Source organism: Lampetra fluviatilis, chromosome 18 (assembly GCF_964198595.1).
Source record: "Lampetra fluviatilis chromosome 18, kcLamFluv1.1, whole genome shotgun sequence".
Taxonomy (NCBI): domain Eukaryota; kingdom Metazoa; phylum Chordata; class Hyperoartia; order Petromyzontiformes; family Petromyzontidae; genus Lampetra; species Lampetra fluviatilis.
The window spans coordinates 1,859,898-1,884,473 of record NC_136292.1 but is presented as its reverse complement, the minus strand read 5'-3'; the positions used below and the strand labels follow the sequence as shown (position 1 = coordinate 1,884,473).

The window sequence follows — 24,576 nt, the reverse complement described above, 5'->3', positions numbered from 1 at the left end:
ATCACAAGAAAGTGGCAAAATATACATTTATTTAATTTCAACCATGGACATGAAACAAGTACATTGGATTTCAAAGTTGTTTATTCTTTGAATGTCTGGACTGCTCTAAATACTTTGCCATTAAATACAGAAGCTTGTAAGAGCACATGCACCCATAAAAGTACGCAAAGTGGTTTGTATGATATACTTAACAAGAATGCTGAAAAACGATTTTAACTCATGGGTAATAGGATTTGTCTCAATTTAGCAATTTTAAAACAGCAGTACGTTTCATTTTATAAACATCGATTCTTGTATTACATAAAATCCATCGTATTAGTATCATTAGCTGATTACAGGCGAGGTAAGAGTAAAAAAAACACTGTGTAAGGCCTTCACACACTTGGCAAATTCTCTAATCAGGAGCAAAGAAAGATTTGTGGCCGGTAATGTGCGCAACTTGGGACAAGCTAAAACGGTGCACGATGGAATGCCGAAAATCCGTGCAATGCAGATACCAATACATGGCCACCCACCACCAAATGCATAAAGCCAGGACAGTTCATCAAAGGCGGTCTGAAATCACAATTTCCCAAAAGATAAAACAGTATTTAATTCCACACGCAAGTCTAATTTGCTCCATACTGAAAATGTCCTCACACGACACATTGCATGTAAAGAAAACAACTTGACGAGTGTGAAAGGGTCTTTACAAAGCCAGCGAACAATAACGGTGTGTCGTATAACATCTCTTCGATTTAAAAACGAACTTGAATGCAACACCTATTTTTTTTTCTGCTGCCAAGTTATGGAACCCTGTTAGAATGTAGAAAATTCGTGTATTGAAATTGTAAGATTTCAGTGTCCGATTTGAAATGAATTCATTTCATATCCACGATTTACACAATCGGCTTACCTGAAATACAATGGACATCTAAATAACCCTTCAAGTTTCTAAGTGTATGTCACCACAACGTAGTGTTATAAACCCGTGGGCCAGCACAATAGTTAAAATATTAAACTTTAGGTTGTTTTTTTTGGTGACAAATTTTTTAAAATCATGTCCTAACAAAGTTAGAAATATTTAAATCTGCAACTGACTGTACCACATACAGCAGTTAAGGCCTTTGACATTTTTTTTTTATAGGGATATACATTTTTGTATCAAAATATATAAAAAGTTAGCAATTTCACCTAAACACCCACATGACCTCAAATCTACCGAATCGGGCACATTACACTGTACGTTTTAGAATCACTCATAAAAATATTTTTTTAGCGTCGGCTTTGTCATCAGTGTCACAACAGCAAACCTAAAAATCACTGCATGAACATTATACCTATAAAACTACACTAGCAGTGCCTTCACCAAGATATTCTGTAGAATTACACAAGAAATAAAGCTAATCCAATCCCATCACCTGCATATATAATCTAACTCAGTAGTTTATGCAGTTAACTTCACATTTTGGCAAATTAAGATGTAAAAATAGCGCTTTTTCACGTGATATACACACACACACGTGTTCAGCATAGGGACGATCATGACAATGCTTGCCAATAAATCCATGTAGGTTGGACAACGTTCTCTTAATGACACTGAACAAGGGTCTCCATCAACTAGGGGTTAATTCACCCGGACTGCATTGTGTCAAAGTTCCCCTTGTTACAACTGCGCAGCGCCATGGGCTGTGCACTCGTACGCACCCGTGTTCCGCCTGCCTGCATCACACTGCTTTGTGTTGCCAGCGATCATTCGCATGGTGCAGTGGAATCTTCAACGGACAAGACACTTTTTTTCTCAAGTCCCCGTTACTTTGAAACAGCTGGGCCACAGCATGTCATGTGTTAAGCTGTTTATCCCTGCTTCCACTATCACGCCATTGTTGCAATGTCCATGAATGTCTAAAGATGTAAATGTTATAACGAAAGAGAAATATACTATTTTATTCATATATCCATTTGAACAATGTTTTTTTTTTCTTTTATGAACAGTAAATGAAACATTTCATTGCAATAATGCACTTTTTGTTCAAAGCTGTTTGCATTACCCAGAAAGCAAGTGTGAGTGCTAAATGTATATTCTATTTCACTTTAATAAAATAAGACGCAGCAAAAAAAACTGCAATAAATGTAATTACAAACCATGTTAAGAGACCCATTATAATGTGTATCTAATACATTTCAATTGTTTTCTTTAGGCAAATATATACACGTACACAAACCAAAGTGGCCATGCCCTTTAAACGCATTTGTCCAAAGTAACATTTTCATTAAAAAGGCCTAATTTTAGCTGTGATAAATTTGTACCTCTGTTTAAAAAGTATAAAGTGAGTGTTAACAAGTTACTGATGGGAAAGGTAAATTAAAATTAAATAGTTATGACGCCCAATACAGTATATAAATAACCATGCTACGATCATTGTCAACCTAATTATGAAAAGGTAAAGGTTATGTTAACTAAGTTTAAAGGTCAACAGTAGAGAAGGCTAATTCTATAATTTATCCAAAGCCCATTATATAATTACACAATGACATGTTTCTGCAGTTAAAATAAGATAACGGCATTTTTTTAACAAATGGTATAGTTTGGTGTATAAATTGGTAAATTTGTTTACATTTTACAGATAACCATCATTGCTTCTAAGCAGACAATTTCTTAAAAATTCTAAAATAATAAAAATTAGAAGACTCGAATGTTTCCTTTGCACTGCCATCATTGCAGGCATAACCCTGCACGAGTACAGGCTTTGCTATCATACATTGATCAATGTCCGTGAACTGTACAAAAAGATATCTACTGACAACACACACTTGTGAATAAGTAACCATGGCTGATAACTCACCCGACCCGGTCACTGGGCATCCTAACATTTCTTTAACGCTGCACCATTTTGAAACATTCATTTTTACAGTTATAAAACAAACAGCATTTTCTGTCAAAAGCTACAATGGCATTTCCAATAGGCACGAAGAAAATAAAACTGTGCTATGTCATCATTTAAGATATGGGTTTGTATGTGTTGTGTTTTTTTCAGTTTAAGACAATTGTAATTGTTGTTTTATAATACCAGAGGTTTTGTGCCATTCTATCATCTCTCTACTGCCTGCATGTTCTTAACTGTTAAAGAACTTACAAATCCCAAGCCACTGTTATTCTTTTAAGAGAAGCTTTAAGCAAATTAAGAAAATTGGAACTAAAAATAAATGCAGCATGGACATGAGTGTCAAGGGTAAGGAAACGGTATAATCAGATGCGAATCTCGAAAGTCTTCTGAACCTCGCTGCTGAAAGGGTTTGTCGGAGACGGGGTAAAGCGTTGCGGCTGCTGCTGCTGCTGCTGTTGAGTGGGGTTGTGCGGCTGCTGCTGTTGTTTATGCCTGGTCTCCAGCGCAACCCACTGCGCCTCAAACTGGTCTTCGCCTGCCGAAACCCCATTGCCATTTGTAAAGGCGGACGCAGCATTCCCACCGAAGCCACCGGCAGGCAAACTGGGCTTAGCAGCCTGCGTTGAATTGTTGAGGTTGCTGTTGAATTGAGACAGAGACTGCGTGGGCTGTCCCACCGCTGGTGCTGCCGCCACCGCCCCGGGATTACTTGCGACCGTGAACGCGCTGGCCACCATCTGCGAGGGCGTCATACTGGGTGTCGGCCCTGTGTTGTACTGCTGCTGGCCACCACCGTTCACGGTAAAGTGGCCTGGGTAAGAGGTTGCTGCTGCTGCCACCGCCACTGGCTGGTAATGATGATGATGTTGCATGGCAAACGCAGCAGAGGGTACCCCACCTGGCAATGACCCAACAGGCTGCATCTGCGTAGGGGACAGGCCATGGGGTGGCGTGACACCGGGGGGCAGCGCCTGCCCTTGTGGTTGCTTCTGGTTTTGCGTGGACTTGGCGACCTCATCGAGCCACCGCTCTGCTTCAGACTGCGTTCTCCGGTGTCCGGGGTTGAAGGCCGGTCCCACAGTGGTGCTGGCACCTGTCCCCACAAACACACGCGTGGTTGGAGAGAATGGGTTCCCATATTCTAACTCGGGACACCATTTCACGGCACTTGCCGTGTTTTCAGCCATGACATTAAATTCACCTGGTTGAGGATACCTCATTGTTTTTTTCTTGTCTGCAGTGTTTGCCCAAACAGTTTGTAGAGTTATGAGCTCATTTAAAACAAAAATTGTCAAATCATGATTGTGACAAACAAAATTACACTTTTCGGTAAAACTACCGATGTTGTGTACAAAGCTAATTAGAGCACACTGCATATGGAAGAGTGTCTTGTTTTGTTGATCGGTGGGCACCAACACTCATGTTAGTCATGTTTTGTATTGTGTGCACATTGCATTGCTCACTGTGGCCCCGAGGCCACACACAACCTATTTTTTTAATGGCCAACCGCGACAACAAGCACACTATCTGAAAAAAGTGAAAGCAACAATAAGTTATTTAGTTTGGTTTTAACTTGTTTTTTTTACATTGCCATTGGTAGTGGCAATAGGATGCACATTAAACTAATGGGATTGTATTATGCCACAATGCTACAGATACGTTAATAACGAATACTGAAGTGAATTATCTGCTACATTTGTAGAGTTTAACATATTTCGACTGAAAAAGCATTAAAGACGACTGTCAGCAAGCCCTATTCAGACATTTTGACGAGAAAGCTGGATAAATAGAAGGCGAGAGATCAAGCCATGGAACACGGAATTCAGGCACAACTTACCTGCTGTAGCGACAGTGACAGAGGAGGCGTGAGTCCAAGGATTGACGTCACGCACAGGTGCAACGGTCGAGTGCGGGGAAACGGGGGGTTTAGAGTTGGTTACAGGAAACGCGGAAGGCACGGTGTTAGCTGGAACAAGCGAGAAATTGCAAAGCCAGTTAAAATAAAAGAGGCAACGGTAAAACGGAGAAGCTGCAGCAGGAGAAATGGTTTCCCTGTGCACTAGCATGTACAGCACACTCACCCACTGTTGTCTTATCACACTGAAGGATTGGCTTTGATATGAATAAACCCAAATTATTCACGTCACTATTGGACATCTGTGGAAGAGCTTCATAGCTCATCGGATTCCTCCAGGATAAATAAATATTCTGATTACCTGCTGGTTTTTTTTTGTGTTTGTCAGCCAGCAGTAAAATTAAGATTACATAAGTTAGAAACAGAGGCAAGAGCACCAGATTACATTAGGAAGCCACTATACCTATGCACTGTTAAATCTAGATTGAAAACTCATTTCGTTAGAACTGACAAACATTTGTATATTTTTGGAAAAAAAACTATTTTGGCACTATTGTTTTATCCAACAACAATAACGAATGGTTTTGTAATTTACAATGTAATCTCGTCTTATGGTCAAAAAAGGATTTATTTATGCTATTATACCCAGTCAGGGCTCTGCAACCGATAACTTATGAGCAATGAATTTGTGAGAATGACTTTCTTTTGTCCAGGCCAATAAGTCAGGAAACATCGAAGGCAGTGCAGCTTACAGCGGTGCAGAAATGTGGCTGTCTGGCGACATACATCCTCCGTATAACGTATGGCGCACGTCACAAAAAGGCTGGCAACCACTTTGTTCTCAGGAGCAATTTCATTTTGGAAATCATATTTATAACCCAGACATGAGTGGTTGATCATTAAGCATTTTACCGACAGATTCATTATGACTTTATCCAAAGGAACTGGGACCTGCTACACTTTTTGCTGCACTTTAAATTGCATGTATGAAGCGTGATGGCTGGGGCGCAGCAGTGGAAGCAAGATAATGGACCTGCTGGGATTGCATGCCAGTGCCCCCCCCCCACCAAATCCCAAGTTGCAAGCAAAATGCGTCAAAAGTGAATTTCTGTCTCCTTATTTGAGGCTTCTCAAGTGTCGGTGTAACAAATAAATAACAGCACACAAATCCCGAGACGGCGTGTTTGCATACAACGCAGCTCGTTCTTCTAGTCGATGTAAACTGTTGCCAGGGAGAAGAAACCAGCTGGTCCAGCAGAGGGCGCTCGCTACCTCGATAGTTCAGCGTCTCACCAAAAGGGACTTTGGATAGGCCCCATTCCCCTTTGCTCTTAAGCAAGGCCACCTCATTTGATGGCTATGCACCTCACAAATGCGTCTCAAACTATCACACGAGTTCTGATCTATGTAAACAAAGTCCGGAATTAAAGTGTGTAATTTATATTATGAATCAAACTTCCTAGGATTCACTTTTTGCGTCAGGTACATGCCTACATAATACTGTGTATAAACATGCGACATTGTTTCAAACGCACAGTACGTGAAATGCCTGAAGCAAAAGGCAAGCAGAGATAAAGGCAAGGTGCAAAGGTTTAACAGACGGTTTTATCAGTCACACCTGCACTGGAAACTGAGTTCTGTCGGCTATAAAGTCGACATTAATCAAACTTTAGCTTTTACATTCAATTGCTTTGCAAAGACTAGCAACAACTGAAGTTATGGCAGTTTATTGGAATGCTGTTCTCACATTAATTCATTAACATAAACAAGTCTGTTAGGTTTCACAAACATGTACCTTCCCACCTTACAATGTACAGTGAGGCCAGCCATGTAAGTGATGTAGCCTTTATTTTGTGTGCTCCATCACTCACCTATTAGTTTAGTCTTTGTGGATTATTTATTTCACATTGGGACGGATTGTCAAAATGTATATTAACAGCCAAATAAGGAAACCCCGACGTTTCCATTACAGTCCAATTCAATGCCTGGCGGGAACAAGCACTGTTACCTCCTACAGGCAATTTCAGGGTGTCACTGGCAATGGCTGCCACAACATTTAAGTGTAAAAATGATCATGTGGGCAACTAAGAATGTCCAATCAGATTACAAAACCCAAGTCACATGACTACCTTAAAGTTGTGTGCTCTGTAGCCAATTGTTCAAACACACTTTTCAACAAACTCGTGTGTTTATTGTCTGGACAGATCTCCCCCCCCCCACCACCACACTTTGCAAACGCCATACTAAGTTGCCGCAGTTGCTCATAGTAAAGATGTTGCTGGTGATAATCACTGGGGGGGCAACCGATGTAGGCATGTAGGCAGCTACATTCTGTGGGCACCAGCTTGGATACCCCTGGGTGGCACTAACCTAAAGGCAGGGTGGCCACACCAGAAACGTTTGGCCGGGACATGGGAACGGCGGAGAATGGATCCTCAGCGGGAGGGAAGCTGCCGGTTATCTGGGAGCAAAGGGCGTGAATACCGTCTGCGCTGGGCGGTTCGGGGCTGTTTGGCGACTCCACCTCCGGCACTGCCAAAGACAATAAACGGTCCAACAGTTTTAATACCTTTACTATACACCACAAAGTTATACACGATTCCAAAATGACCCTCAGGGAGCACACAAATGTATACATGTTGTGCCCATAACTTCAAAAACCTGTCCGCTTATCAGAATTACTTAGGTACAGTTAATAGGTATGTAACTCATGATAGCACGACATTTAATGTGGAACTGAGACACTATTAGTGTAATTGTAAAATTACTATAATAGGAAAAGTGGTCACAAAGGCAGATATATATGCTATAGGCCAGTATTTTACCATTAAATCTAGCAGAGAATATTAAAAGTGAATGTTTATCATGCAAAAACAGTGAGTCATGACTGCGTACGATTCATATACCATAGCTTAAAATGACATTTTACGTAACTTCAAGACACTCCAATCAAATGTAGAAGTAATGTTAAACACGTTTCCAAGACAAACCACTTCCCCGCCCCCCACAGTAATTCTGAAGCACAAGACGATAAAAACATCCACACACTCCTTTGTACACATTTATCTTAACACACAACGCACCAACACTTTCACAAGACTCTACAAATCCAATTTTCAATACCCTTGTAAAACTTTCCATTGCACAAAACTCACCACCACAATCCAATCAACCATCTGTGGTACAAAAAAACCCAGGTATACTTATAACCCGTGGTCTAATAAACTATTTAAATATACGCGTCGCACGCATGTGCATTAACTGCTATGCGTATGCCCGCACCTGCGAGAAACATGGTTGGCTATGTACGTATACATACGTGGCAGTCACTTTTAAACGCTCACCCTTGTTTAGGAGCTGAAAGTCGGTCTTGCGCTGCAGCGTGGAGGGCAGGTCGTTGAGGCGGAGCGAGAGGTTGCGCTTGAAGGGCGAACTCTTCTGCAGCAGCGCAGGGAAGCCACGGAAGGAACCCTGCCGCACGAGCTCGTCGATGGGGGCATGCCGGCGCGGGATGGAGAGGACGCTGCCCCCATCCGACGGACCGCTGGAGACCACCTGATTAACAACTTCAATCGGGGCTGATGACGCCGCCACCGCCGCAGCCACCACCACTGCATCCCCCGTACCACCGTTTTCGTGCCCATTAGCGACACCGGCTGCGATAAAAAAGAAAAGTGGAATTCTATAGTTTCTTTGTAGTTGTGAATGTATGTACGTGTGTACGCTGAACTTCTTTCGCACCGTGCATAAACAATCGTGCTAATCGGAGGTTCAGGGGAAGGACAACAAACAAAACAAGTAGTTCTAAATAAATGAGTCTTCAATTTAAGAAATTCGTTTTCAATGTGGTGGGGTAAGGTGTGGGTACCTCCCCCACTCCTCTTTCAAGAGCAGAGTTCCCTTGAATGGAGGCCCTTCTGCCAGCAGTGGTGTGAGTAAGCAATTGCAGCTGCTGCGCCTTTATCTATTGTCATTTAAGCCAGGATTTTAGTTTTCATAAGACCATTGTGCACGTGGAAAATCACTAACGACTAAGGGGCCTCCCCAAACTGTGTGGGCCCTTGGTGGGTATTTTGACTATACTTTTCCATGCTGGTCAATGCAGGCTGACATTGGGTAGCATAGATGTGTTCTTATAGATGTGGGATCGCAGTAAAGCAACGAATTTTGCTGCACTAACATCTGCTAACAATTAAAATCGTCTCAAGAGTCACCATGTTTGAGTGATTGTTGAGAGCTCTTCTCCAATGGTTATAAATCGCATGTACCAACTACTGGTAAAGATTCGTCTCTAGAGGACAACCATTCTCTCTACCTCCTACCAAACAGTGTTTATATGTTGTATATTATAGGTTCATGGACCCTTAAAAGGACTAATGCTATATTCACCAAAAGGTTACGTTTTTTTACTTTGAATTAAATCACAACCCTGAACTGGAATAATGCATTTCATTGTGGTTGGGAGGGGTGGGGAAGGGGTGGCGAAGGGTGTTGTTAAACTTGTCCTATTAATACCACTACACATTTCATAAACAACTTTCATAAGCCAAGGTACCAAATAAAAATTACCCAAAATAAACCTAATCCAAACAGAAATTAGAATTCATTTATACATCAACTCTACAGGGTTTTCACGAAGAGATGTAGGTTTGACAAGAAAGCAACCTGCCGACCCTAACAGCTATGGATAATGTACACGAATAAAGCACTTTGAAAATCTGTTTCGATTATCATTCTATACTAACATTTACATTATGCTTGAGTGCGAACTGATTGTACAGGTAATTTGTGTACTTTTTTCGCACCGTACGTAGCCAACTATGCTAATCGGAGGTGGGGGAAGAACGAAGTAAACATAGACGTCTCTACTGTGTAGCCCCTTTTAAGCTTTAAAGAACAAGGCTCCTCATTAACTGGCCACAGAAAACATAAAAAAATAGTAATGTACTTCATTTAAATTACATTAAAGGGCTAAATGTTTCCAAATCCAGCTCCTTGCATTTGTGATCATGCGCTTGGCAGTGAGAAGCCAGGCGGACAAAGCATCAGCATAATCTGATTGACACATCAAAGGGTATAGAGCACACTACCGAGATTTGACCTTAAACATTCCTTCCATGTACTCAAGCAGAAAATCCATCAGTCAGCTGGACTTCCGACGTGGGGTCACTAGCCAGTTAAATACATCAGGCAACCCAATTTATGGTCTTAATACCATTGTTAGTGTTATATTATAAGAACAAAGCTGATGTTTTTGCCATCAGCAAAGTGTTTGCGATAGTATATAAAAACACAAGCTAGGAGTAAAGAAGGCTTAAAAAGGTGATCATGAGCTACATGTAAAAAAAAACTTTTAGAAATAAATTATAGCCTTGGTATTTAAAAAACTTTTCTTCCCTGCCACTTGTGTACATTGGTACTACAATCAATGGTTTCAGCCAAAAGACATTGCACTCACCGAGTCAACTAATTGAGATGCAAAGAGGAAAAGTTCTGCAAAATGAAAGCAATTCCTATACTCATTACACATACTCCATGGCATTCCGTGAATTAAACTTGTCAGGCAGGGCAAAGTATAACAAAGAAACCCCTATTAGAAACCTGCAGGACTGGCCTCCTAAAAAAAAAATATACAGTATGGTCAGTGCAGAAGTTTCTAGTTAATACAAAGCACCACTAGCAAATTACAGTTTCACTCTGATAATGTTTCACTTGAAATCCACGTATTTCAATTTTCACTGGTGAATGATGGCCATTTCATGTTAGGAGAGCATATGGCTTAAAGTCTACACATGAATAAGATGTACATGAAAATGTAACATTATATGCAGCAATTATAACATATACATGCTGATCGTATTAACAGGGCTGCTAAATCCCATGCTACAATTTTAAACATATTTTACTGGGAAAATTGCAAACCAAGACTTAACAGTAATCTTGAAAAGATACCAACAAGTTTTGTTTCATGATATAGCGGCTTTGTTTCATGAAATAATCATTGCCATGAACAATCTCTCTCAGGATCATCAGTTATCTGACACGTTATGTGACCTACCATACATTCATTCAAATTTAGCAAATTAAAGCATGATAACTCATTTGATAACTCATTTCCCCATTAAAACGTTAATGGTTACAGAAGACCAGGAAGTAAGAGGCTAACAGTCTCAGGTCTCTTGAGCATGACCTCATTTCCTGGTTTGAACATGTGAAGATATATCTCAGACCGGTTTGGGAACTTGGCCAGATGAAAGGATGTTGACCTATTCTCATAAAAAGTGTTGCTGGGCACAAGGTTACAATGCAAGTTACATAATACAGTAGAACCTCTGGCCACGACCATAATTCGTTCCATAACTTTGGTCGCAAAGTAAATACGATTAATCCGTTCCAGACTCCTACGAACTGTATATAAACATTGTTTTTTTAAGATTTTTAAGCACAAAAATAGTTAATTATACCATAGAATTCACAGTGTAATAGTAAACTAAATGTAAAAAACATTGAATAACACTGAGATAACCTTGAACAGAGAAAACTAACATTGCCGCGTCAAGGTTTAGAATCGTTCAACAAGATGATTGTTTCGTCTGCTACATCAGTCGGTCGATTCTGAGAGAGAGAGAATATTCGTATGAGCAATTCATGTTTCTATTGAAAGTAAGTTAACAGTAATATTTGGGTACAGTATTGTTTTTGGAAGCATTCACCGTAATATCGTATGAACGTTTACTTCACCGCATCATCGTATGAATGATGCGAGAAGAGATTAACGGGTTCTTATGTTAGCGATTTACGTACTCAGCGCTTTCGCTCTCTAAATTACGGCTTGAATGAGGGGGGAGGGGTATGACTACACTCACAAAATTAATATCTTACTAGGAATTTAATATAAAAGTTATATACATAACTGTTACGCTTTGCGTAATTCCAAAAAAAATGGCGCGGAAGGGGAAATCGGCCGCGGCAGTGTTTGATCGTCACCCGAGTTTGTGTTCGTGACCAGATTAAAACATTTGTGAATTTTTTGGTCGGAACCCGATTTGGTCGTGGTCAGAAGCGTTCGTGACCAGAGGTTCTACTCTACACCTATTCTCAAGCTATCCACCAAACTACCAGTGCCACAGCCAGCAGATACGTGCCAGCACTTGAAAGATACAACCCAAAAACAAAACGTCTTATGAAGTAGATGCTTATCCAAGCTGTGTGTCACAGGTTGTCCATCACAAGTTTGAAGCTTTGTTAGTGAAAAAATGTAATTCTACATCATGGTCAGTTTCATTGTTGTGATTCACTGCAGGAAGGTTAGGCATGCAATGGTTCATCCCACACTTAATGTGATTACTTGAAGTGAATGTAGAGACAGGTTTTATCAAAATGAATTGCATAGATGCATCGTAAATAATCAATTCCTATATGCAAATAGATTCCTATATCTTGAAGAAAATAATACATTTTAAGAAATAAATAAATCGCTGTATTGTTACATGCCTAAGTGCATGCCTATTTGTCAATCCACTGTTGTATAAGAGGCTTCCAATGCCGTGTGGGTCATGGGGGTTATTTGACCATACTCCACCACGCTGGTCAGTGTGGGAGCAAAGAAGTACAACATACCAGTGGAGATTAGTGCACCGTCTTCAGTTGTTAACAATGTGCATGCGATTAAAAGGATATATTAAAAAGAGCAGGAATGACATTGAGAGGAGGTCACTAAATAGCACCTGTGATTTGTATTTAGACTAACGAGCACTGTCCATGCATTTGCGTGGGATACACGAGCCGCTGTGGAGAGTGGGTGGGGCAGAGGCATGGCGTGTGACATCTAGCCGCACCACCACACGTGCCCGCCCGCGCGCCAGAGAGTAAAACTTCGTTTTCATATACAGAAAAAGACTTGGATTGCGAGCATAATTCGTTCCGGAAACGTGTTTGTAATCCAAAGCACTCGTATATCGGTTGTGATCACGTGACGCTCGGCAGACAAAGCGTATGCACGCACTACTCGTATTGCAAGACCTCGCTCGTTTATCAAATTAATATTTATTGAAAATTTTTGCTCGTCTTGCAAAACACTCGCAGACCAAGTTACTCGCAATCCAAGGTTTTACTGCATATAAAATATAATATAGCATGATTAAGCATCAAACCTACACCGGGGAGACACAGCTTAGGTAAAGTGTCTACAAGTGCTGCCTGTTATTTGGGTTGCATCTATAAAGTGCTTTCGCTCCAGATTGCCAACAGAGGTAGGGAGCGAGGAGGCACCTGCACGCTTCTGCTCCTCGATCTGCCGCAAGGCCTCCTGCCGCTCGGCCTGCTCCGTGGCGGTCATGACGCGGAAAGAGCCCTCACGGGTGAACGAGGTCCGGCTGGCGTCGAATGTGGCCGTCACGCCGCACTCCTTCTCGCGTTTCTGCTTGCGCTCCAGGCACGCGGCGAAGGCGCAGCCCACGGCGTGGCTCAAGCGCTCGCCCTGTCAGGGAGTTGAGACGGCGGGGAGGGAGGGAGGGAGGCGGGCGGGCAAACGTTACAGAAACGTTTAGCACGGTTGGCTACGTACGGTTAGAAAGAACTTTAACAAGCATGCGTAAATGCATAACCCTGGCTGTGGGATAGCTGGCCACAACCATGCGACTAATCTATTCGCCTAAATTAAAAGTGCTAAATGCAAATGTGGCCACATTGGGAAAAAGGTAAAGGTGCAGCGCTAAAATTGCTTGATCACGACACTGATAGTGGAAGGGTCTCCCCTAGAGTCCCACCAAGGGGTAGTTTGTCCTATTCTTCCATGCTGGTGAGACATTGAAAGTGGCAGGACGAACCCCCCCCCACACTTTAACCCCACCACATGCAACATGCTCACCGACTAACTGCAGTGCGGCAGCGGCCCTATAAACTCCCAAAAAATAATCTATAATTCCAACCCTTCATCAACTCGCTGCTGGATGAAAGCCTATCTATGCCACGTCAGTCACGGGGATTGTGCGGGTTACTGAAGGTCTTTTTTCTTATTTCTTTCTACAGCACAAACCAAAACACATTGCTCACGGCACACACACACATTTCACTTAAGGCATTCTGCTCACAGAGTCCTTGACGGCCATGAAAGAGTGGCAAAGCCAACGACGTGTAGTGCCGTCGCGGCAGATATAGGAGAAGGCTCGCTCGTAGTTCCTGTCCGGAGCGCAGAAGGACACCTTCTCGATCGTCTGGTCCACAATCAAATCCTACAAGGGGGTGGAAGGCATAAACAAAACACATTCCAGAGTGAGAACCAACAAATACCACAGCTGACCACATGCGCTCTGATAATGATATTTATATGAAGTGCTTGCTTGTACTATTTGCAGGAGAAAAATATTAATTTATTATATTCAAAGGGGTAATCCAACCACATTTTGGGAATTGTAAGGGTCACTGGCACAATGGACCAATATTGAGTAATGAAATGTAACTTGCCAACACACAAAGCCTTTGGCTATTGTGTTCTCCCATTCATTGAGGCAGTACACGTGATTTTCATGTAGAACAATGGCCTACGTTTGCAAGAGGTTACGTTTATTCTTTCTCATGTGAGCGGATGCCATTTAATAACACAAGAAGGAAGCTCCTCCTTCTCAATTGCTTGCCCAGCCTGCTTTGCCATAAAAAGCTTAATAGGCATTTGAAGTAATTTAAAACTAAACAGGGCAAATAGTGCTTACTTTTGTTTCATGGCAGAAATTCCTTCTAGTCAATAAAGCGTTAATGCATCTGCTGCAATTTTTTAAGATAACATATGGAGACAGGTGTTTTATTAAACCGATTAATTGGAGATGCTAAGCACCGTAATTATCAGCACAAAATTCTGGACATGAAATGTTGCCATTACTCAGTCGATGTGTATTTCTGTTCCTGGAATTATTTAATTACGTATTAAAATACTATACCAAACTAATTGACAAGCACAACCTTCTAACTTGTGCAAACAGCAACAGAAGTATTGGTATGCTATTAAAGAAAAAGTCACTGAAATGTATTGTAATGCCAGTTGATATACTTGCTTAGGAGTGTTAAAATATATTGAGCATGTTACATTAATATTGTCCAAAGGATGTGTCATTGTTCATAAAAACCGAAAATTATAGTGAGTCATAGGTTATAAACGCACAGAAAAAAATTGTGATGTATGCCATTTATGTGTTTCTAAAAAGCATCACACCTACATAAAAAATTAAGCTTGTGATGTAAATTACTTATATTATACTTTCATTTATATACTCTACAATGGTGCAAATACAGGCCATTAGTTCAAGGTCACAACCAATTCGACCCTTGTGTATATACAAAGCTGAGTGAGATACATAAAACTGAAAATAAAATGTAAGAGAATAATCACACTACGGTTCTACACCATTTGCTAACCAACTGCATTTAATAACATTGCATAGCCGCTCCAAACTTCAACCTGATTAATGCAATTGAAGTCTTACAGTTCCAAGTTCCACAATAATTTACCTTTGTCAGATCAGCCACCACTCTGAGAGCATCTGCAGACACCCACAATACTGCTCGCACCTTTGTCCTCCCGACCTACAGAAAAAACGATAAAACATGCCATCATGAAGAAAATATAATAGCAGAGCCACCAACAGAAACGTGTTTTGTTTCTAACATTACCGACAGAAAACTTGAGAATTTGTATTCATTTTAACGTACCATAACATACTAATAATGTGATTCCTTTGAATGTAATCGTAAATCCATTTACTGAATTTACATGTCAGTGATATGCCATGACTTTCAATGATTCAACCTTAAGGTTATTCGAAGATTAAACCTAGTTTTAAATCTTGATTTGAAGCTTTCGTGACTGAAGGAATCCACTCTCTTTGGTTCTTTCGGCAAAGTCACGTAGTTAGAAAAATAATAGATCACGACGTTTCAATCGCAACACACAAGCAATCGTCATCAGGTGGGACAAACACAGCAGTTTTTTCTTGCTGTGGTTGTCCCACCTGATGACGATTGCTTGTGTTGCGATCTAAACGTCGTGATCTATCATTGTTCTACCTAGTTTTAAATACGTCACAACAAAGGCTGCCTTGCAGGGGAATGTGCTGTATTGACAATCAAGTGTACCACCAAGGTGCTTTCAAAGTGTAAACTATCAACTGATAAGTTTGTCTTATCGAGAGATTGGTCCCTACCAAAGGAATGTGGAACTTTCACAAGCAGCACAAGAAAACCACTGGAGTTAAGCTCCTTCTCACTCTTATTTTAGAAGAAAAACACTTCATTTGTTTACTTTCAATATTCCATATACACATCACATCAATTTGCATATTTCAGAAAAAACATCCAAATTAAAAGTGAAACGTGTATATATACGCAATACACACACACCACATACCTGGCATGAATTTAGATTCAGCATACCTACAAGCAAGCACAAGCTTACACATGTTTTGGTTTGTAAAGAACATTGGCAGGCAAGTTTTAGTGTATAAACATGATGCAAATCTTACCCGTGATTTTTTATGTCTGTATGTATGTATGCAACCATGCATCTGCATGTGGTTAAATTATGCATCTACTTTATAGGGTAAAAACTGAAGAAAAACTAGCTTTCACTTTATAAGCCAGGATTAAAAAGTCACTACTGTGAGCTTTACTCCAAGCTGATCTAACCTTTCTGGAATTACATCGAGATCTATACTGGGCAATCTTAATCTACAAAGTTCCTCAACCCAAATAATCTCAGGATTTAATTGACATTCTCTAACTGTTAAAACTTCCAAGAAACCAGAAACGGACCTCCGATTTCCTGTAGACCATTCCTAGATCGAGAAAGCAGACTAGTTCCAGGGCCTTCCCCTTGCGCAGAACCCACATTTTGGAATGTCCTCATAGCCAATATTATTATTCCAAATTTATATTTGCTAGCATGTGTGTTAAGGCCACGTTGCAGGACTACCGCTGTCACAATTGCAAATACTATAACGAACATCCATTACAGCTGAGACTATGGCCTATTCACATGTCCGTGACATGATTTTTTTTATAGGGTTCTCATTTTATTTTAAACAGTTTATGCTTCAGCCTGTTTGCAGATTGAAGTGGCATGTTTATTATAAGTTATTTAGTTTTGCCCCTTGTTAGTTTATACATTTTCACATTCCCATTCTGCAATGTTCTGTAACTGCCAACACTGCTGGCAGTCTTGGGTTGGTCGTCCTTATAAGAGGAATGTTTAACTCAATGGGCCTGTATCAGTTGGAATAAAATCTAAGTTTGATGCGAAATCATTAACGGACACAATTTGTTTATGAAACTGACAGATAAATTAGCACGCGTTACCACTCAGGGATAGGACTAGCCATAAAGTGTACACTGCTCCCTAAAAAAAAAAGTGATGGATATATTCTGGTAAAGTGGAGCACAGAACACATCGTAAACCATGTGCCCCCACTTGTAATCATATCCAAATATAATAATAGTTAATTACATACATCAATGTTCATCATGGATGAAAAGTGCAGGCATTTTAAACCTTTTCTGAACAATAGCAAAACATTTCATCTAGGAAATGGCAATTGTATAGACAAAGGCACACATTTCCTCCTTTGGGATAATTGTTCAAACGTTAAGGGAAGTTACACAGGGATTTGTCGACATTATTATGGATTAAATAACCAAACTATTCTGTTTGAAGACTAAAAATCAGGTTTTAAATAATTTAACTGAGGGGTCTACCAACTGGGGATTAGAACAGCAGCTGCCACAAATGCCAAGTCAGACCATGGCATACGGCTGGGTAAACACTTATACTGGCTCTGGGGTTCTTACAAGCAGCAACCAATCTAATTCAGCAAAGCTATATTCTCACAGCCAGGCTCATGGTACCCACATATCAATTCCCCAATGGACTCCCAATAATGGCCACTCTTTCAGTTAATCCTCACTTGGACTTGCTGTAATATGTCACAATTACAGCTGTGGCATTGTACTTAAGGAGATTTAGTTCATAGTTATAAAAAAAAAACTGTAGCGTATATTGTGTTTTCAATCACAAGAGAAAAATATATAAAATATGCACACACAAAAAGGAGTAATTATTCTACACCCACGAAGTTGGGACTGACTCACAGATTTAAGCCTCTTGACGGCATCCTCGCACACGTGCATGCCCCTGGATTCATCCACCTCCACTGCTCCAAGGTACTGCACCAGGAGACGCGCACACACACACACGGTGATACCGAGGCAAATCTCACTCGTGTGGAAAAAGGCAAACAGCCGGAAGATGTGGCTCTGTGCCCATGCAGTGCGCGCACCCCACGAGCAATGGATTAAAATGATGGAATGGAATTTATGATTGTTCTTTTATTTTGCATTGCTGCAATTTCACTGCAACCTTTAAAAGAGCAAGTAACAGGAATTGTACCATTTCTTCAGAGTATCGCATTCATTTAACATATCTGAAAGCAGCATTATAAAGGTTTTTTGTATTGTAATTCGAATCATATTTATGTTTTCCTCCCTTACAATAATAAAGGAAACCAATGAAATTAATTAAACAAAAGTTGAATCAAATATTAAAGGCACACCCTGGAAAAACAAGTTGAACATACAAGCAGTCCATCTGTCCTTTTGAAATAAGAATTAAGTGCTAAAAATGCATCACCTTCTACCAAGCAGTTATGACAATTGACTGTATTTCGAGTCCACAGCATCCATTTCGAGTTTCCTGGGTTATTTTCCCATCCGCTTTGTCTTGACCTCACTCCCAGAAAAGCTAACAATAAAAACCATCATTTATTTTGGCCTCTGTCCATCACAGTCATAAACATTATTGTTCTTCAGACCTATAGGTGAACCTTAAACATTGGATATACCCATAACTCAGGTCAATTAGGGCACTGGTAGCCAAATGTCAAAAACACTGAGACACAAAGCTGGAAACTTTTCTAGGACAAAAAAAAAATAATATGTGCAGAAGATTAACTCTTTTTCCCTAAAGAGAAACAGTGGTCATGTAAAAGCACACGATATATGTATGTTCAACTTGTTTCGCACTGTACACAGCCAACCGTGTTAATCGGAGGTGCGGGGAGATGTCTGCTTTGTTTCTTTGGATCTGACGAATGTAATTCACCTTGACGGGGAAACTGCATTGACCATGGCGCACTGCCTCCTCGTCAGTCTGCCACTGGTGGGGCCGGCTGGATTCTGGGACACCTTTTTCCTTCTTTCTCCGAAAACTCTGGCGCAGTCTGTTCATCATCTTGGGCGAAGGCTGAGAACGCTCCTTGATGTCTTTGTTTTCTTAAAGGAGAAAAAACATCACAACAAATAATTGGGAACGTCGTTCAGTACATATACAACATTTGTGAGACAATTTTACAAGCTGTCATTTTCAAATCAAAGACCTAAAGCTTCTGTCATAAATTGGACTGATAGTTGCAAGGTACACGTGCATTAGTTACATTCTCTCAAATGTTCGAGGACAGTTAACAATCAGCAAGGGAAGACCTGAAGGTTCAATGTTCAAAGGTTTCAATGCCACAAAACGCAATCGACTATCAAATGTTAACCTTTCATTGTATCAGTGCACAAAATGCGATATATTGAGCAGCATTCTTCCATTTGATTCTATGAAAGCACAGCTATGCACAGATTAACAACAATGGATGCACACTTTCTAAACTGATCTGTAGGAACCGATTAAATAATGTTGCATGTACTTTCACATCAACGGGAGCATTATTGACCAAACTTAAAGCATACAAATATTCCAGTAACTGCCTTGTACCAGGTAGGTTGGAAATACGACGCTGGAAAAGTGTTCCATTGATGGACCTGGCATTGTAAGTCACTTGCTTTGAACAAAGATGATTAGGATGTCTAGTCCTTAAAATATTTAGTTATTTTTAGTTCATATATAAAAAAAATCTGTATTCTGAACATTTAATACACCATGGTACTTTCTGAATTGTGTCTTTGCTTAAATGGTATATACAAGTACTAATGCCATGTGACAGACAACACTTGCTGAAGTAAAAAAAGGTTACTGTGACATTAACTTTTGTTCATTTGGTAATGGCTTAGAAGAGACCCTTAGTCTCTGCACTTCTGGTACAAGACATTATATACACGTAATTTTATAGCTGTGCATGTGTACCCCATAACGCTCACTCAACATTCTCAATATTGCATCGCAACCACATATGAAAAATATACATTTGTGCAAATATACATTTTACATTTTAGCAGTTAACACTAAAATTAGGCCATATCTCAAAGAGCCGCATAGTTTTGAAAAATATAAAAAGCAAAAAACAAACTATCTTATTCCAAAGCGATCAAATTGTTAAGTATTCCTCTGCTGATTGTTCATTCACCCTCCATATTAGCGACCTGTCAGTGACGCTGTTTATAGTCTTTCCCCATTCCCACACAGGAAATGAACACGACATTCAGACTTGCCACCCACGCATCTCCCCAGAAACCAATCTCTCTCGCCATTAAAGGCACACTTGCCGATACATTCTTTTTTTGCCCATTGAACTACGCCAATTAAAGTTACAACAAAGGCAATGTGCAAATGCAAAATAACAATCTAAACATAATTTATGTTAAGTTTAGGGAATAAAATAAATTAACCAGATAAAATAATAAACAAAGTAGATGGATTTTTTTTAATACTGCTCTTTAAATGGTCTTGAAGACATGCAATTTTTTTGAACCGGTGGAGCAGTGGTTAGCAACTTAGGATACTGCACTATGAACCCAATAACCCAATTAAGATTCATTGCCAAGGCGAACATCAGTGGCAAGTGAAAACAGAACCAGTCCTTGGCCTTCCCTCTTCATCAAGTGACATTAACAAGCATGGTGAGGTATGATTCAAATACCAATCATTGACATGGAATAGCAAGATATTTATCCAGAAGTTAATTAACAATGGGCAATACATTGCAACACTACATAATATTTTAACTTGGTATAGCATTATTGGTTTAGATTAATTGTTTAATATCAACTCAAAACTATACAAGCAATACATCTGCATGACTACAGTATACAGTTACACACCAACAATAACATTATACACAGCTGAAAAAAGCTGATCACGGAAAACCAGCATGTATTTTCATATGTAGGACACATTTTATGACCGTACTAATAATTACTCCACGTCAAATTATTAAAATATTTGAAAGCTGTGCTGCTTTAGCATGCTGTAAAGCAATATACATCACAAGGAAAAAAAATAATTGTGGCTAGAAAAAAGATGTACTTTGAACACTAAACATTGTTAAAAAAAAAGTTCCAATAACCTGTACTCTGTCATACCGAAATATATGACAACAGTTAAGATAATTGAGTCAGGCTGATAGCCACGTGGAGGAAGGTGGAAGATAAACTGAAGACTTGCAACACCCAATGACGTACAGGACATTGCATTAGGTGTTGCACGGGACTATGGAACATTCATACTGGTCGCGAAAGCCGACGTGTTAAACTGACTATGGAACACGTGGTAAAATAAAAATCTAAAATTGTTGGGATTAAATGGATAGATGATTTCCATGTCATTTCAATCACCAAGAATGAACCCAATCTCATTAGATCTCAGACACTAAACTAAGTTGAATCCGAATATTGGTGGGGGATAGGACCGACTCCCATCCGGATTGTGCAGATGATGTAGCCTTGCGAGCTGGAATTATTTATGTTTTATTCCTAGCACTGGAGACCATGCATAATTAAACCCTCCCACCATTTGGCCTCAAAATATACCGGGCTAAAACCAAAAAACAGACCACTTGTGAGCAACCCACTCGACTTGACCGAAGTGCAAAGAGCAGGCAAAATGTTGAAGCAGTAAAGTCGTTCACTTATCTCGGTTATATTTTGCAACATGGCGTACTTTGAGTGGCAAATGTGCCAGAAAGGTGCAACATGTTCAAGCAAATATAACATTGACTTGACAACATACTCGAAGCGAGGCAGAATTTAAGAGGTGAATCTGAATTACTTGCGAGTGTATGAAACAGCTCGACAGATACACCTGGTGCTCCTCCATTACCACAGCAACAAAGAGCCGCCTCCACAATGTGAACCATCGTTCCCGTACCACTGTATGGCTCAGAGACGTGGCTGACGACAGCGTCACCGAGCCACAAGTTGGACAGCCTTCGACCAGTGGTGCACCTTGAACGGATATTCCGCATTCACTTCGGCGCTCACGAATGTCGATGTCCACCCTCACACTGGATGCCCATCAGTCTCTGATAGTTGTACCCAGAAGACTTTGGTTCTCCGGATACGTTGCTTGAGCGGACGCCTCAGCTGATCACAACAGAGCCCTGTGCAGAATCATTGCCACACCACCACGGGATTTGAGACGACCCCAAGGCAGGCTACGGATGACGTAGACGCGCACAATCGAGAATGACATTCACCACCATGGGGCAGGATAGGATCGCCTGGCAATGTCTCGTGGGGACCACTATGCCCCGAGGGCTTTGCGCCTGATGATGGTGATCACAATGCATGCCAGGTTGTCATACGTGGGCGGCTATGTCGTGGACAGCAGAGGCCAATGCAGTAAAATCCGTTGTCATAATCTATGCTCTCATGTCTATGCTTCCCATCTTCACCAATCTGCACTGACCAGTGTGGTCTAACATTCCCCACAACCTGCTCAACACGAAAAGATCCTCGTCAATCAATGTATTGAAAAAGGGGCTGGACACGGACATTGGTGGTTTTCAGTTGAGTGACGGCGCAGTGGTTAGCGCACCTCCGATTAGCACGGCTGGCTACGTACGGTGTAAAACAAGTTCAACATACATACATAGCGCACTACTGTGAAGCAGTGAACTAGGTTGATTCTAGGCCATGGACAACATCAGTGGTGAATCAGTTCTGGGCCTCGCCCTTCACCAACCCGGACTGACAAGCCTTTTCAAGTACAAACTCCGATGGCTGACAGTGTGTGGGGAAGGCCTTTATCCAGCAGTGGACTGCCAAACGGCTATAGAACATGTTTACAGGTGGTTCCAAATGTACAACTTAGCACAGCCTCTTACACAACATTTCCATAGACAATTATATAAAATCTACAGTCATGTCGATTATAAGAAGACTGACATTGCGAGTAATTTAATTTATGCAATACACAAGCCTAAACATTTGTATCTAAACACACATACAGGCAGGTTAGTTTCATAATTAGTGCAATGGGCATTGTAAAAGATGAGACCTTTGCACAGATCCTTCCAACGTAACAAGTAATGCACTGTCAATACTCAGGACTCCACAATCTTAACCGCTGTAAATACCACCATTATGAGTCACTTGGCATCTGCTGCACGTTGCGAAATGTTTCTCCACGATTTCTTCTTTTTCTAGACCATTATTTGCACAAGGCCATGTATGGGTTTAACGTAAAATTGAGCACTTTTTTGTTCAATCCTAAGATTAGTAGAACCAGGAAAATAATATAGGGACAGAATAATACATCTTGCAGTATTTCTAAAGTATGACCACAATGGTTTGTATACCATCAAGGAAAAAAAATATTGCTTTCATATTTAAAACGTCCACAAAACCCCCAAAATATGCAAACTAAAAAAACACATTCCTGCGGAGGGAGCTGATAGGAACGTTGGGTTGCTCGGTCAATGGCCAGAGTCAACGGCGGCGTGGTGTATTCCGCAAATACGCCCGACTTTGAGGGCGGGCACAAGCCGGCGTGAGTAGGTTAAACGTTGAGTTTTATAAGGGCACCACGGGGTGACCAGCCCCTCCCCACCCAGCCCCACCCCTCCCACCCCCCACCCAGCCCCTCCCCACCCCCACCCCCTCCCCACCCAGCCCCTCCCCACCCAGCCCCTCCCCACCCAGCCCCTCCCCACCCAGCCCCTCCCTGCACGACGGACACAATAATCCCCTGTGGGCTGGTGTAACCAGGAGGTTCCTACCAGTATAAAGAAGCGTTATTGCACAACAGTAGTTAAGATACAGAAAGTACAATACATTGATAGGGTACTGTAGTTGTACAAGAGGTGTCATTAAAACATCTGTACATAAGAGGGCACTTTGCACTGTACCTTGAAGTCCGAACTATAGCTTCTTTACAAGCTGGTAGTGTTTGGTTTTGGAAAAGATCACCTATTATATAAGACTGACACATGATTACTTAATTCTGGGAAAGGCGTCTGGCACATACATAAAGTCTGCAAGCTAGAAAATGGAGCAGGATTTAATGTTGTACCCCAACACATTACTTCTGGGGCATGAAAAGGGGACCGATCCAGAAAGGACAGTTAAAGAAAGAATTAACATACCTCAATACTGCCCCATGGGCTGATGATGTGGGGGGGGTGCACTTTAAAGTGATCTCAAGCTGTGACTTGAACAAAACCCGTTATATTCTAATGATTGACACAACAACAATAGCACAGTAGCGTAAAGTTTCAAAGCAGGTATCATCACTACAGCAAAGCCTGGAGGCTACTCTTACTTGTAGATAGTGGTGTAGCAGAATTGTGGAACAAAAAAATTCCCCTCCCCCCCCCCACCCCGTTTAACAACATTTTTTTGTAATCTGGAGACATTAAACGAACAGAACAGGCATTAAAATCTTACCTTTCAAGGTACTTAATCCTGTGGTAATCCGTGAATCGTTGGCCACGGACAAAACTTAGAAAACAATGTACGCCACTGTGACAGGGCCCGACATTTCTGAAACTGCCTTTTTGTAGGCTCCCTGTGAGAAGCAGCTGGGTTCTTCCGTGAAGACTGTGCACAAAGTCAAACCGAGTCGTGGTCAATTTCCTCTTCTCGATCCAGATT

The 24,576-nt window shown here is 41.0% G+C and overlaps 1 protein-coding gene across 6 annotated transcripts in view; it reads right to left on the bottom strand.

Annotated features, from left to right (window-relative positions):
* Positions 1–59: 59 nt before the first annotated feature.
* Positions 60–24,576, bottom strand: part of LOC144937074 (protein numb homolog) — a 33,028-nt gene continuing 8,511 nt past the window's right edge. Inside the window, exons 2-10 of one of the 6 annotated variants that reach the window (XM_078864315.1) lie at positions 18,866–19,035; positions 17,857–17,931; positions 15,226–15,300; positions 13,815–13,955; positions 12,994–13,201; positions 8,067–8,378; positions 7,093–7,254; positions 4,705–4,833; positions 60–3,960 (exon numbers count right to left, since the gene is read on the bottom strand). In XM_078864315.1, the coding sequence (XP_078720441.1) occupies positions 3,230–3,960; positions 4,705–4,833; positions 7,093–7,254; positions 8,067–8,378; positions 12,994–13,201; positions 13,815–13,955; positions 15,226–15,300; positions 17,857–17,931; positions 18,866–18,994 (1,962 nt within the window). In that variant the 5' untranslated portion in view covers positions 18,995–19,035 and the 3' untranslated portion in view covers positions 60–3,229. Of the gene's footprint in view, positions 3,964–4,704; positions 4,834–7,092; positions 7,255–8,066; positions 8,379–12,993; positions 13,202–13,814; positions 13,956–15,225; positions 15,301–17,856; positions 17,932–18,865; positions 19,036–24,576 lie in introns of all 6 variants that reach the window. The other 5 variants (XM_078864317.1, XM_078864316.1, XM_078864318.1 and 2 more) reach the window with 5 other exon arrangements.